This window comes from Eptatretus burgeri, chromosome 14 (assembly GCF_056783735.1).
Source record: "Eptatretus burgeri isolate ZD-2024b chromosome 14, Ebu_testis_v1, whole genome shotgun sequence".
Taxonomy (NCBI): Eukaryota; Metazoa; Chordata; class Myxini; order Myxiniformes; family Myxinidae; genus Eptatretus; species Eptatretus burgeri.
In genome coordinates this window covers 41,785,901-41,799,977 of record NC_140974.1, presented here as the reverse complement: position 1 = coordinate 41,799,977, position 14,077 = coordinate 41,785,901, and the positions used below count along the sequence as shown (strand labels likewise).

Below are 14,077 nucleotides of genomic sequence, written 5' to 3'. Positions count from 1 at the left end.
GTACCATCTATCATCCCTCAGATCGGCAAGCAGCAGCTTCTTCGCTCTATGCAGATCTGGATAAAATCACAAACTTGTCCAATACGTGGAACATGTCATTCAATCCTGACAAATCTCACACGAGCACTATGTCTCTCCGAAAGGACCATCTGGAACCTCCCCACCCCCATATACTTTCTCAACAATCCTCTTGAAGAAGTCCTTTCATTCAAGCTTCTGGGTCTCAGTATCTGCCATTACATTTCCTGGGAAAGCTACATTTCCAAACAGGCCTTAAAAGTCAGTCACCAACTGGGCATCCTACGTCGTGCAAAGTCCTTCCTCGGTCCACCTGAGCTGCTGACGACATAAAAAATTTAATCCACTCTCCCCTCTGGCTTGATGCTCCCACCTCTCACCTTTCTCGCATTTAGGATCAATGGTACCTACCACGGTGAGGCTGAGTCTTTGGGCCTCTCACTCTCTCTCTCACCGCAGGCAGGTCGATGGTCCTTCTCTCTTCTACCATCTCCACTCAAGTCTCCCCCCCCCCACCCCCGCTCTGTCTGCGATATGTCCCACCGATATTTCTGCAGGGTGCTCAAGGTCCGCCAGCAACCCCCTTCTGGAAAAAAACTACAAAAATCACGAATCACTGCTCACCTTCACAATTTCATTCCTCTTTTTTCCTGCCTTTGGAACAAACTCCCACACTCTCTTCAATCCCACTCTTCCCTCCAGGTCTTCAAAACAGCTGTTCATCACCACCTCTTATCTTCCCCCATCCAAAACCACAATCTTCTCTACCCCCGTTAAGCCACCCCAAACCCACCTCCTTCAACTTCCCTGCTTTCCTTCCCGAAAGTACAGGTTAGGTCAGGTATGGGAGCATGCGCCGGAGGAGCACATCACTGCGTCCATTTTCCGCCGACACTCCAGGGGCCTCTGTCTGGCCATCCCCCAGGCAGATGACTCGCCCATCCCCATCTCCTTGAGATGCTGATCAACCTGCTGCAACCATGAGGAACGTGGTCAGCCCATTGGCTTCCTCCACTCACAGGGCTCCCTTGCTGAGAATCTGGTGAGCAGGATCAGCATCAGGAAAATGAGCCACACGTCCATACAGCCACAGCTGAGGCTCACGGACTATGCAGGTAACAAATCTCATTTGAGTCTCTCTCAGCAACAGCTTGTTGGACACAGACCAACCAGCGATAGCCAAGGATTCTCCAAAGAGACCTGGAACTAAAGGAATTAAGTCTCCGTCTCAGATCCCTGGTTGGAGTCCAAGTCTCACATCGAGAGAGCAAGACTGGAAGCACCAAGGACCTGAAGACTCGGACTTTCGTCCTCCCGCACAGGTACCAGCAGCGCCACACCCCATGATCCAGTGAATCCATGACTCCCCAGGCCCGATCCAGAGGTCAACAGACATTTGTCAGGTCAGGTGAGATCTGTGACCTGCTACAGGTACCATGTAAACCTGTACTAACCTGTTCCATGGTCGGGTTGTCGGCGACTCAACCGTCTCCCCCACCAAGTTTTCTGGTGAGGAGGATGTTTGGATCTGGACACCCAGCAGGATTAAAAACAAAACCTGTCAAAGGGTGGAGGAGCTCCTTGTGAGCTAACGGCCATCCATATCGAGTGCCCATCTGTGTCTGCGGACGTCCTCCTGCAGCTGGGTTACTTTTTTATTAGGAGGTTGGTGGCAGGATTTGCACTCCGGCTACTGTAAAACCCTTCATTCCGCAAAACACAAAAACACAAAAAAAAATCTGAAAACCCACTCCTTGGGAGTACCTCCTGTGCAGCTTTCCTTGGCAGGGCATCTCACCGGATGACGGGATTGGGGCAAAGCCTTCGGGACCCCCAATCTTTGATGATAGGAGGGAAACCACGGGGTAACATCCCTGGGTCAGATTGCGGGAGAGTGTGTCGGAGTGGTGCTGAGGTGTCGTCCACCAGACGGCGGTCTCCTTGGGTTAAACTGAGGCGGTCCCTTCGGGTGGGTGCCTGGAATGTCCTATCCCTAAGAGAGGATGATCACCTGTCTCTGTTATCATCTGAGCTCAAGCGTTTGGACATCGGGATTGGAGCTCTCTCTGAGGTTCGGAGACCGGATTGCGGCGAGATAATGGTAGGTGGTTACACCTACTATTGGTCTGGTCGCTCTGATGGTTACCATACCCAAGGAGTTGCTGTCGCTGTGTCCAATAAGCAGACCCCAATGATAATTGAGGTAACACCGGTCAACGAGCGTATTATGAGATTAAGGATTCGTCACTCCTTAGGTGTCATTTCCCTGGTCTCTGTTTATGCTCCGACTGAGGCGAGTGATCTCACCGTGAAGGATGCATTCTACGCCACGCTCGAGTCTGTGGTTGATCAGTGCCCCAGACGAGATTCACTTCTAGTCTTGGGGGATTTCAATGCATCGACTGTAACTGATAGGGATGGTTATGAGGTGTGTGTTGGTCCCCATGGGTCAGGAACTATGAACCAGAATAGCACAAAGTTCCTTGACTTTGCAAGAAGTCATGGACTTAGGGTTGCTGGTTCATGGTTTCAGCGCCCACAAGCTCATCGCTGGACTTGGTATTCCAACGCTGGCGGGGTGGCAAAGGAGATTGACCATGTCCTCATTGACGGTTGTTGGAGGATGATCCAGAACTGCAGGGTCAACCGGAGTGCTCAGTTCCTCAATACTGACCACAGGCTTGTTGTCGCAACTCTAAAGCTGCACCTTAAATCCTGGAGAATGGTACCATCCCAGCCTAGGCTGGATGTTGGCAAGCTCAGGGATGAGAGAGTAACTGAGGAGTTTGCGAACAGGCTGAGTGGACACTGGGAGGGTTTGGGTGCTTTGGGGGGTCCTGAAGAGTTTTTGAGTGCCTTCAAGACCACCGTCCTTGATGTTGCGGGTGGATGTCTTGGAACTCACCGCAGGGCAAAGAAGAATTTTGTCTCTCAAGGGACACTGGATACCATTGACCAGAGTCGCAGGGCCAGGCTGAATGGCAGAGCTGAGCTGTTCCGGGAGCTGAGGCGTAAAACTGTACGTGCACTGAGGGTGGACAAGCAGGCCTATGTGCGAGGAATCTGAGAGGGGGTAGAGCATCACCTGTGGACAGGTGATTCTCATCCCGCTTACAGGGGAATTCGCGCATTGCGTTCATCCAAGCCCATCCCTCGGAGCACTGCAGTTAGAGCAGAGAGTGGTAGGCTCTTGACAGAGGAGTCTGAAGTGAAGGCCCGCTGGGCCGGTTACTTTGAGCTGTTGTACCAGGCTGACCCCCAGCTGTCGAGTTGGACGTCAAGTGTGTTACAATCCCTGTTGCTGACCCTCGAATCAACTGTGGTCCACCTTCGCTTGTGGAAACACGGGCTGCGGTGAACCGGTTGAAACGGGGCAAAGCTCCAGGGATCTGTGGCATCCATGCTGAACTTCTCAAGGATGGTGGAAATGCTGCACTCGTGTCGTTGCATGCAGTTTTGTGCTCTGCCTGGAACACAGGCATCATCCCAACTGATTGGAAGAGGGGCCTTGTTGTTCCTCTCTGGAAAGGGAAGGGTGATCGCCAAGACTGCAACAACGACCGAGGGGTGACGCTGCTCTCAATGCCGGGCAAGGTCTTTGCTCGGATGATTCTTGATTGGGTTCGCCACCATCTGCTTGAGCACCAGCGTCCAGAGCAGTCAGGCTTTACACCAAAGAGGTCAACGATTGACCGTATCCTTGCTCTTCGTGTCCTCACCGAACGCAGACGAGAGTTTCGGCAGGGGCTGCTTGCAGCCTATGTTGATCTCTGTAAAGTGTTCGATTCAGTGAATCGGGATGTCCTCTGGAGGATTCTTGGTCTTCGTGGGGTGCCACCAAAACTGATCGATCTGATGTCTGAACTCTACTCTGGTACCGAGAGTGCTGTGAAGTGTGGTGGTGCCATCTCTGACTTATTTCCAGTTGTTACTGGAGTTCGTCAGTGGTGTGTACTGGCCCCCACACTTTTCAGCACTTGTATGGACTGGATTTTAGGGAGGATGTCGGAGAGATCAAGCTGCGGTGCATCGTTTGGGAATGTCAAGATCTCGGACCTTGATTTTGCAGATGATGAAGTCATCTTTGCGGAGACTTTAGATATCCTTTTGGGGGCCCTCGAGGTGCTGAATGAGGAGTCGGAGCCGCTGGGATTACGGGTTTCTTGGGTCAAAACTAAGATCCAGGCTTTCTGTGACATCTTGGATGCTGCTGTCCTGTCTGTGTCTGTTTATGGTGAGGATGTTGAGGTCATGGAGAGATTCACTTTCCTTGACAGTGATATTCATGTCTCTGCTGGCTGTGAGTCAGAGGTCAATAGACATCTGGGTCGGGCCTGGGTAGTCATGGATTCACTGGATCATGGGGTGTGGCGCTGCCGGTACCTGTACGGGAGGACGAAAGTCCGAGTCTTCAGGTCCTTGGTACTTCCAGTCTTGCTCTATGGATGCGAGACTTGGACTCTGACCAAGGATCTGAGACAGAGACTTAATTCCTTTGGTACCAGGTCTCTTCGGAGAATCCTTGGCTATCGCTGGTCGGATTTTGTGTCCAACGAGCGGTTGCTGAGAGAGACTCGGATGAGATGTGTTACCTGCATAGTCTGTGAGCGTCAGTTGTGGCTGTATGGACATGTGGCTCGTTTTCTTGACGCTGACCCTGCTCAGATTCTCTCAGTGAGGGAGTCTCATGAGTGGAGGAGGCCAGTTGGCCGACCACATTCCTCGTGGTTGCAGCAGGTTGACCATCATCTCAAGGAGATGTGGATGGGCCTGGCATCTGCCTGGGGGATGGCCCGACGGAGGCCGCTGGAGTCCCGGCGGAAAGTGGACGCAGCGACGCGCTGTTCTGGCACATGCTCCCATACCTGACCTGACCCTGATAAAAACACACACGTATTTATTTCAATTGTTATGTGTATTTCTGGCTGCCGTCAATCTTCCTCGATATTTTCTCAAGGTCAAGGAACCAAACCCCCCTCTTCCCATTGGCCCTTGGTTTCCATGATAGCAGTTTAACTGTCGCGGCATTTTCCAGGAACCTAATCCATAAGCAAGAGTACCTGTTCGCAACATGAAGCGCATATTGGCAACTGTGTCCTGAAGTTCTCGTGGAAGGAAGAAACCAAAGACTGCAATCCAGTGCTTGTCGAGGCACTTCAGCAGTGCCTGCAGGTTCCATGGTGGCTGTATCAGTATAATCTGCAAGGAAAATTTCTGTCTGTAGTTTGTGTATGATCCAGAAGTGTCTCATGTTGAGAGGCATATACATCATGAAAATAGAACATGAAAATGAAGACAAAATACAGGACTCCCTCACTCTAAATGAGAGACACGTTCCGGAAAAAACACGGCGTTCAAAGCAAAATCATTTAAAGCGAACCACTTATGACATAGTACAGGGCGATTCATTGAAAATAAAAACGCAACCCTTTCAAGTTACGTGAAATTGTCATTCTTTTTCTATTGCATGTTATGAATGAAGCATCATTTGGAACAAAAACTGCAAACATCAGTCATACTGTTAATATCGAAGATAGCATGGAAAAATGAACAAAGGATCTTTATTGTGGAGTCATACTTTGCCACAAAGTCATTTAAACGCACTCAAACAATTCAGAAATAATTTGAGACCAGATTATCCCTGGATAAGTCTGCTATTTTTCGATTGATAAAGTGGACAATAAAAATTCAGCTGTTCCTGTGAGTTTCCTCCGCTGGGTAGTACATTTCACTGCAAAGACTCAAGAATGAGCACCAAGGAGCTTTCAAAAGACCTCCAGAATAAAGTTGTAGAAAGGCACAGATGAGAGGATGGGTATAAAAATATTTCAAAGGCCTTGAATATCCCTTGGAGCACAGTCAAGACAATCATTGAGAAGTGCAAGGTGTATGGTACCACCAAGACCCTACCTCGATCACGCCTTCCCTCCAAACTGGATGACCAAGGAAAAGACTGATCAGAGAGGCCAATGGAAACTTTGAAAGAGCTACAAGCCTTTATGGCAAAGACTGATCACTGTGTGCATGTGACAACAATATCCCAAGCACTGCACAAGTTTGGCCTGTGCGGTAGGATGACAAGAAGGAAATCATTACTCAAAAAAGCCCACCATGAGTCCCTTTTGAGGTATGGAAAAAAAACCACTCTGGAGATTCTGAAGCCATGTGGAAAAACGTTTGTGGTATGACAAAACGAACATGGATGTTTTTGGCGTAAATGCAAAACATTACATCACCCAAAAAACACCATCCCTACTGTGAAGCATGGTGGTGGGAGCATCATGTTATGGGAAATGGGGATGTTTCTCATCAGTGGGGACTGGGACACTTGTCAGGATAGAAGAGAAAATAGATGGAGCAAAATAGAGAAAAATCCAAGAGGAAAACCTACTGCCCTCTGCAGGAAAGCTGAATTTGGAATGGAAGTTCACCTTTCAGCATGACAATGACCCGAAGCACACAGCCAAAGCTACACCGGAGTGGCTAAGGAACAAAAAGATAAATGTCCTTGAGTGGCCCAATTAGAGCCCCGACTTATATTCAATCGAAAATCTGTGGTGTGACTTGAAGATTGCTGTCCATCAACACTCCCCACGCAACTTGACTGAGCTTGAACAGTTTTGTACAGAATAATGGGTAAATATTGCCCAATCAAGGTGTGCAAAGTTAGTGGAGACCTATCCCAACAGCCTCACAGCTCTAATTGCTGTCAAAGGTGCTTCCACCAAATATTAACTCAGGTGGTGGACATTATTCCAACCAAGATATTCTAGTTTTGTATTTTTATTTAATTTTCTTAAATTTGTAGAATTTGTGGGTTACGATGTGTAAATAAAGGTGGAAAAAAAAATCTGATTTAATACAATTTAATTCCAGGCTATAAGGCAACAAAAGGTGAAAATTTTGAAAGGGGGTGTAGACTTTCTTTAGGCACTGTATATGTAAATTAAATATAAATATTACTGACCACATATGAAGCAGATAATTACAAGCTGAAACATCTTTGACAACAAACACATTCCATCTCACCTCTAACCAATCCTCATCAAAAGCAAGGTGCATCTCTTTCTCCATAACAATTGCCAAGACGTCTGTCATTGTTTTCTCCCAATGTTTGAAGGTTTCGAAAATGTCAACACAGCATTTTGCATCTGGCTTTGACATGGTGAGGTTAGGATTCCTCACAGATTTCTTTCCTGCTTGAGGGACGTTCGACGATGAGACTGAAGCCTTGGTTCGAGATGAAAGGTTCGACAATTCCTCAGCCTTGCACACATCAATCCCACACAGCAAAGCCTTTGTACAAAGGTTTACATCGTTGCTGTGAATATGAAACAGAAAAGTGGGGGGGGGGCACCCTTAATGTTTTCAAACAAGATAAGTGGACTTAATATGCACCAATAAATGTGAAGCTATATTTTTTTTAATTTCCAAGTAATCTGAGGCTTATGGTGGAACTTGCACAGGAAACATGTCGATGCATGAGTACACATCAATGTACTCTTCCGGGAATGAAAATGGCATAAGACGACAATGGACAAACATGTAGTATTGAGGATGTGAATCTAGGTTCCTCACGTCATGAAGCATGGTTACCTCTACCACAGAAGGTGGACAGAGGTTATGTTTTCACGCATGTCTGTCTGGTTCTCTTTGTCTGTGAGGAGAACATCTCAAAAAGGCTGTGGACGGATGAGTTGGGTAGGTAACAAGAACGAGCCAATTCAATTTTGGTTAAGGTACGGATGTAGATCTGGCCTCTCAGCGAGCTCCAAAACGTAAACCGTTCAGCCAAGAGAAGGCATTCGCTCAACCGATTTCCGTTCTAGTTGAATATGTCAATGCTCTCAAGCCAAAACAAAGTACCGACATAAAACTTCCACCACCATTGCAGTCCCCTTCCCCTCAACTTCCTCAACCCCATTCCTTCTTATTTCTTCAACTCTTAAAGTGGAACAACAATATATATATATATATATATATATATATATATATATATATATACATATACATATACATATACATATACAGTATTTATTCTAATATAAGCCCTGGGCGTATATTAGAATACCAGTTTGATCAAGGAGGGGAGGGGGCCTTTATTATAGACAATCTACAAACATACAATTTTTTATTTATTTGTTTTATTATGAAGATACAAGTATTGTCAAGGTAGAGGGGTATAAATTATGCAGAATACGACACCACACCGAGTTGACCGCCGTCAAACACACCTGTCAACAAAGCCGGGTCCCGGCCTGGCCAGGCGGGCCAGGCTCCCTCTCCAGGCTACAGCTGTCTCAATTGTTTCACATGAGGTGACGGGGGAGGGGGAGGGGGGCTATTATTAGAGACACCCTTGAAACATGAAAATTTCCTCAAAGAGGGGGGGGGAGGCTTTATGAGAAGGGGTGCTTCTATTAGAATAAATACGGTGTGTATATATATATATATATATATATATATTAATATATATATATATATATATATATATATATATATATATATATATATATATATATATATATATATATATATATATATATATATATATATACACACATACATACATACATACACACATACATACATACATACACACACGACAGTTTTCTATATCAGGATTGAAAAGAAAATTTAAATGACACCAATACAGATGATCTACCCCCAGAAACCACGATGCCCCATCCTCTATCAAACCGTTGTGTGCATTCAAATGTAAATGTCTCCGATATTTATGTTTCATATCTGAGTGGACCTGTGGACATCCATTGCAGCTGCAGTAATAGAAAGTCAATAACAGACATGAAAACAGCAAATCTGAGCCTCACTCCAGATGACCCCAAACAAGCAATTCACTGAACAGCCAGCATCTTGACTATAATTCACACATCGGTGTTTGTGGGGTTTTTTGTTTGTGGGGTTTTTTGTTTGTGGGGTTTTTTTGTCAGGCGATTTCTATAGTTCTGGGTTCTGGGCCAATTTTCAATCTGGGCTACTCCTATAGTTCTGGGCCAATTACATCCAGATTTGCTACAGAGGATCAGCATAACCCCAATTAATGTATAGGGGTGTTTTTATATTTGCCGGTGGTCTTGGGGGGGGGGGGGTGGATGAGCAGGAGGGGACACATTCTCTATGTAAATGTGTATCGTGTAGTGCCGCCTCCAGGTGTGGGAGAGTATTACAAGTCTCCACCAGTTAAAGCACATTATTCCTATCCCCACAGTTTCCAGTGTAGTGAGGTGTTTTGAATTATATGCAGGAGGTAATTTTTGCTTCATGCACGTAACCCAGGGTATTTATTTTTCCTTTAAGGAGCTGTCACTTGCCTATACACTGTCCAAATAAAGGTATGTGTCAGAAGAACATGTTGCATGCTTGGAACAAGACCACCCGTCGGGCAGGTACTCGATTTGTGATGAACAACTGCAGAATAACAGTGGAAGAAATTGTCATCGTGGCAGGTCTATCAAACATTATTTTGCACACCAATATCAAGATGTCTACACAAAGAGGGGGGAGGGAGGTGGTCTCAAATGGGCTGATGGTGAAGCTTGCACACAAATTATGTCGAGGAAAAAGGCAATAGTAGACATCAGTGCATTTTTACATGAATTAAAAGGAGAGTGGGGGGGGGGGCATGAATGTTTATAGACAACCCAAAAGTCAACAAATTCTCCACGTTTCAAACCTACTGTGGAAGATTGCAGCGAGAAGAGAAGTTTGTCAATACCATTGTGGCTGTGAATGAAGCCTGGATAACCTTTTTAAATCCAGAAAGCAAAAGGCAGTCAGCATAGTGATATAATTCGTCCTCCCCTCTACCAAAGAAATTGTGTGCATGCATCAGCTGGAGAGAAGATGGTGGTCATCTTTTGGGGGTGTTCATGGCACAATTTTCACCCATTGCGTTTCAAAATGGAGAGTGAATGTGACTAAACAGTTACTGCGAGCTTAGGAAAAAAGTTCCTGTTAGGCATATTCTTCTTCTCCTCCTCCTCCTCCTCCTCCTCCTCCTCCTCCTCCTCCTCCTCCTCCTCCTCCTCCCCTTCCCTTCATAAAGGGCAAGGTCTGATGGCACCAAGGTTCTGCCCTACCTTGATAAAGATACTCCTCCATCCTTCATTAGCACTCCAGCTCGGAGAACCCATTCAATAAACTTCAAAGCAATAATGAAGATGAATGTTGGTGCAACGCCAAGAATATATACCTCCAGAGGAATATGCGAGATCCAGCAAGGTCCCTTTGTTTCTGCAGACAACACTGGAGAATGCGGTCGTCATTACACTCTATTACCAAACCACCTGCAAGAGATGTATAGCACAAGGCATATCAGACACACATCATCAGCACTTGGCCCGGTGCAATCCTGCTGTTCAAACACCCCTCTCCCCCCCAATCGACAAGCTAAATTACAAAATTACAACTATGATAAAGCATTTAAAAAACACAAATCTTTTTACTTTGAAATTTTACATAAAAATAAAAAATCTGAACACAAATCAAAAAGTTGAAAAACATATTTTTATGATGAGAGAAATTTTTTTTATAAAAAAATCTGAAAACAAATTTTTTAAGGTAAAATAGCTGTAATAATTTTCCTGCAGCAAGAAAACTTTCTTAAAGATTCCAAAGTGTTTGTGGAGAAGAAAATGTTTCCAACTTGAACAAGTATTTATGGAAATTACCATTTCAAAAAGAAATTTCTTTATATTGCGAGGCGAGGATCATATTTTCTGCAATTTAAGATTACTAGTCAAAGGATCTGTTTTCAGAACAGCTGGACAAAGGGAGGAATAAACAACAATGCTCGATCGCCACCTCCCCCCCCCCCCAACCACACATATACTTAAGTGTGCTAAAAATAAACACAAAACAAATCCTCGGTTATATTCACCATCAATTTATTTTTCACGTTTTTTTTTTCTCTCTCATTTCAGACTAGCGTGGATCGGCTCACTACGCTCTCCTCACCACACAGGTACAGGCTTGTTTTAACTTAAATAATTACTGTACATGAGTTGCTGTGTTGTCTTAATTTACAGCAATCATTATACAAACATTTCTTTTGTTCAAATATCTTAAGTAATGGGCTGAAGTGCTAATATAATCAAAAGAAAATAGATAGTCATTAGGCCGAGACACACTCAGGAGGTGCTGTATTTACATAAAACTGTACAGTCGGCACTCACTGCTTTGTGGAATCAAATACTTATATGGTATGTAAAAAGTATGTTATATTTTGTCCAAGAAAAAAAAAAAAGCTCAACCCTGAAAAACAAAAACACGCAACAACCTTATTAATATGTATTTTTATGCTTAGCCCAATATTGCAGGTCTTTCGACTGGACTAATAGCTTCACTTACCGATGTCATCATTACAGTCGACATTTGCTGCAAATTCCTGAAGTGACCCAGGTTTGACGGATCTCTCAAACATTCACCTTATGTACCAAAAGTTACTCCATCAGCATATCGTTTCAAATGATGGTGGCGGTGCAGAGACTGTGCCTTTGGCCTCTTTAGTTACTTTGGTCCATTTTAAACAATCAATAGAGTTTTTAAAAGTCTAATCAGCATCACAATTGATGCAAAAAATGTTTGCCAAACGGCTATTTCACACACTTTTTCAATGAAACCCTGTCCCCCGGTTTTCGTTATCATAGCTGTTACCTCAACGGTGGTTGCCATGTTCTTCACGCACAGCAACATGCTTTCCACAAATCAAAGTTTCCCACAACATTCATTGTTGAAGGCACCAATCAAATGTTTGACTCAAGTTTTCAATCTAAATAAACCTAAAATTATTAATGACAATATAATAACTAATGGCTGTGGTGTGGAAGGTGTGTGGAAGAGGGATTAGTGGGGGAATGAGGAATGTTAGTTTCATTACAAAGGCAAATTTGCTGTACTCAAGGTAAATTCTGATAATCTCTTACATTACTTGTTTGCTAGAGTTTTCAAAGAATGATGCAGATGTGCATGTACGTACGGATTGGCTCCACAGCTTGTTGAGCTGACTGTCCAAGCAAAGCTGGAGCCTTTGCTTTCAAAGCATTATTAATGAAATAAACCGCATCTTTGGCTTTAATACAGTGGTCTGAGATGCCTTTTGAAAATTTGGTCATCTTCGAGGCCCGGGGATTTCTTTTTTCTCCTTTCATAGAGTCAAGCTCTTGCAGCACAATCCAAGGAATAAGCAGTGTAGGACTATTGGGATCTGAAAACACAAAAGGGCAGATGTACAAAGCAAAATATAGACAAGCATGATGCTATAACTGGTGTTAGATATGTCCCAGCCCTTGACCTCTTTCTCCTCCAAACCCATAAATTCCATCGTCTATTAAAAAAAATATATATATATATAATAAACCAATGTCACCCTGCGGGTGACCCGTATCTTGCCAAAAGGTGACCACGTGTGACTTCTTTAAGGTCACACTGAGGTGAACAGAGCTGCTATCCACCAGGAGCGACTCCTTGAGGAATATCTGCCTACGAGAGATTCCGATGAGAATCGTTCTACAGAGTAACCATGAAAAATATGCTTTTGCCTCATAACGTCACCAAATGACGTCATAATGTCTCAAGCTTGACATATCTAGAAAGCACTCATCGAGGTGTTCAATTTGAGGTACTACACGATATGGTTCCAAAAACTTGAAAATTTGATCTTGGGGTCAAATATGTTTGACCTTCGGCGCTAACCATGAAGGTCAAGGCCAATCGCCACCAAAAATTAATCAGCTGAGCGCCAGACCATGAACTATATTCCCATGAAGGTTGAAGACGATCCGATCAAAATTACTCAAAAAATAAGGGTTTCGTCGACTCCCCTGATTTGCGACAAAGTGACCTTGACCTTTGACCTTGACCTTCAAAATTTTATGCGCTGAAAGGGACCTCTATAGGCCTCTGATATGCAAAGTTACAAAAATTTCTAATGATAACTGTGCTCTGCAGAATTTTTTTATACGTGATTACAGACAAACAAACAAACAAACAAGCAAACAAACAAGCAAACAAAAAAAACAAAAAAAAAACATACAAGCTGACTAACATATCTTGCAAAAACTTCGTTTTGGCAAAATAATAATTTAAAAGTATATTCATGGTGGCGGAGGGAGGGGGGGTGTTCAGACGTAGAAATAAGGCCTTAGCACCATTTGCATTCATGGTAAGATTTCGTAAAATACCTCTGTTGCAAGGTTAATGTTTAATAAGTGGTCTGATGTGCAGCCAGGGGGGGAAGAGCTTGATCAAATTTAGTGCTGAAGTGATAGGTTACGGATGTCTTATGTGTCACCCTTGTCTGAAATGAACGAGTCTGGCCGAGGTTCAGAGGATTAGTGAAGACAGGGTGGTCAAGATGGCGTGTTGTTGCCTTTCTTCCTGGGCATGATTGGTCCGCAAGTTTCCCACACACGCCAGTGATTGGCTGGGTCTCCCTTTAGCGTGAGGATGGCAGCATGAGTTTTTTTTTTTGTTCAAGGTTTCAGTCACGGACTAAATAGTCCTCATTGAGGCCAAGCCTTAAATGAAAGAACTGCATTGGTAGAAAAGTAAGGAGAGAGAATAGTCCAAGAGTTTTTGAGAAAGTAAAAAATTGGAGTTGGGACCGCAGTGCCCAGACCCTGGCCCACTCAGACGGATGAGTGGCTATGCCCTATGTAGACCACAGTAGGCCGCCCGCCCTATGTAGGTCAAAATACGCAAGGGCTCGTTCGTTCTTTCTCTTTCTCTCTCTCTCGTTCTCTCCCTTCTTCCACACCTTTGCTCGCTGTCACCTCCATGTCAGCCCTGCTCTCACAAGTGAATGAACATGTCGGTCTGAGCCAGTGGCATTACACCTCAACGGTGGTGGGAAGAAGATGCCCAACTGTGCAACAGCAACTCCTTGTCTATTGTGGAAGGATGAAACATCCTTCACAATCCAGTACAATTGTGTGTGAATGATTTTTAAGTGAGGAGCCTCAGCAGTCATATAATTGTCATTTAAGAAGTACTGTGCTCTCTGTCTCTTTGTGTTAGGATCTTCCTATGTGTTCTGTCC

The 14,077-nt window shown here is 44.5% G+C and overlaps 1 protein-coding gene across 5 annotated transcripts in view; it reads right to left on the bottom strand.

The window, feature by feature from the left end:
- The window catches only part of SWT1 (SWT1 RNA endoribonuclease homolog), a 92,818-nt gene that overhangs the window by 55,275 nt on the left and 23,466 nt on the right, over positions 1 to 14,077 (bottom strand). For all 5 annotated transcript variants that reach the window (XR_015051163.1, XM_085854494.1, XM_085854493.1 and 2 more), the window contains 4 exons: positions 12,017 to 12,244; positions 10,232 to 10,325; positions 7,048 to 7,339; positions 5,079 to 5,217 (listed from right to left, as the gene is read on the bottom strand). Coding sequence is in view for 4 of the 5 variants with exons in the window: in XM_085854494.1 (XP_085710620.1) it covers positions 5,079 to 5,217; positions 7,048 to 7,339; positions 10,232 to 10,325; positions 12,017 to 12,244 (753 nt within the window). In the remaining variant the exon portion in view is untranslated. The remainder of the gene's footprint in view (positions 1 to 5,078; positions 5,218 to 7,047; positions 7,340 to 10,231; positions 10,326 to 12,016; positions 12,245 to 14,077) is intronic.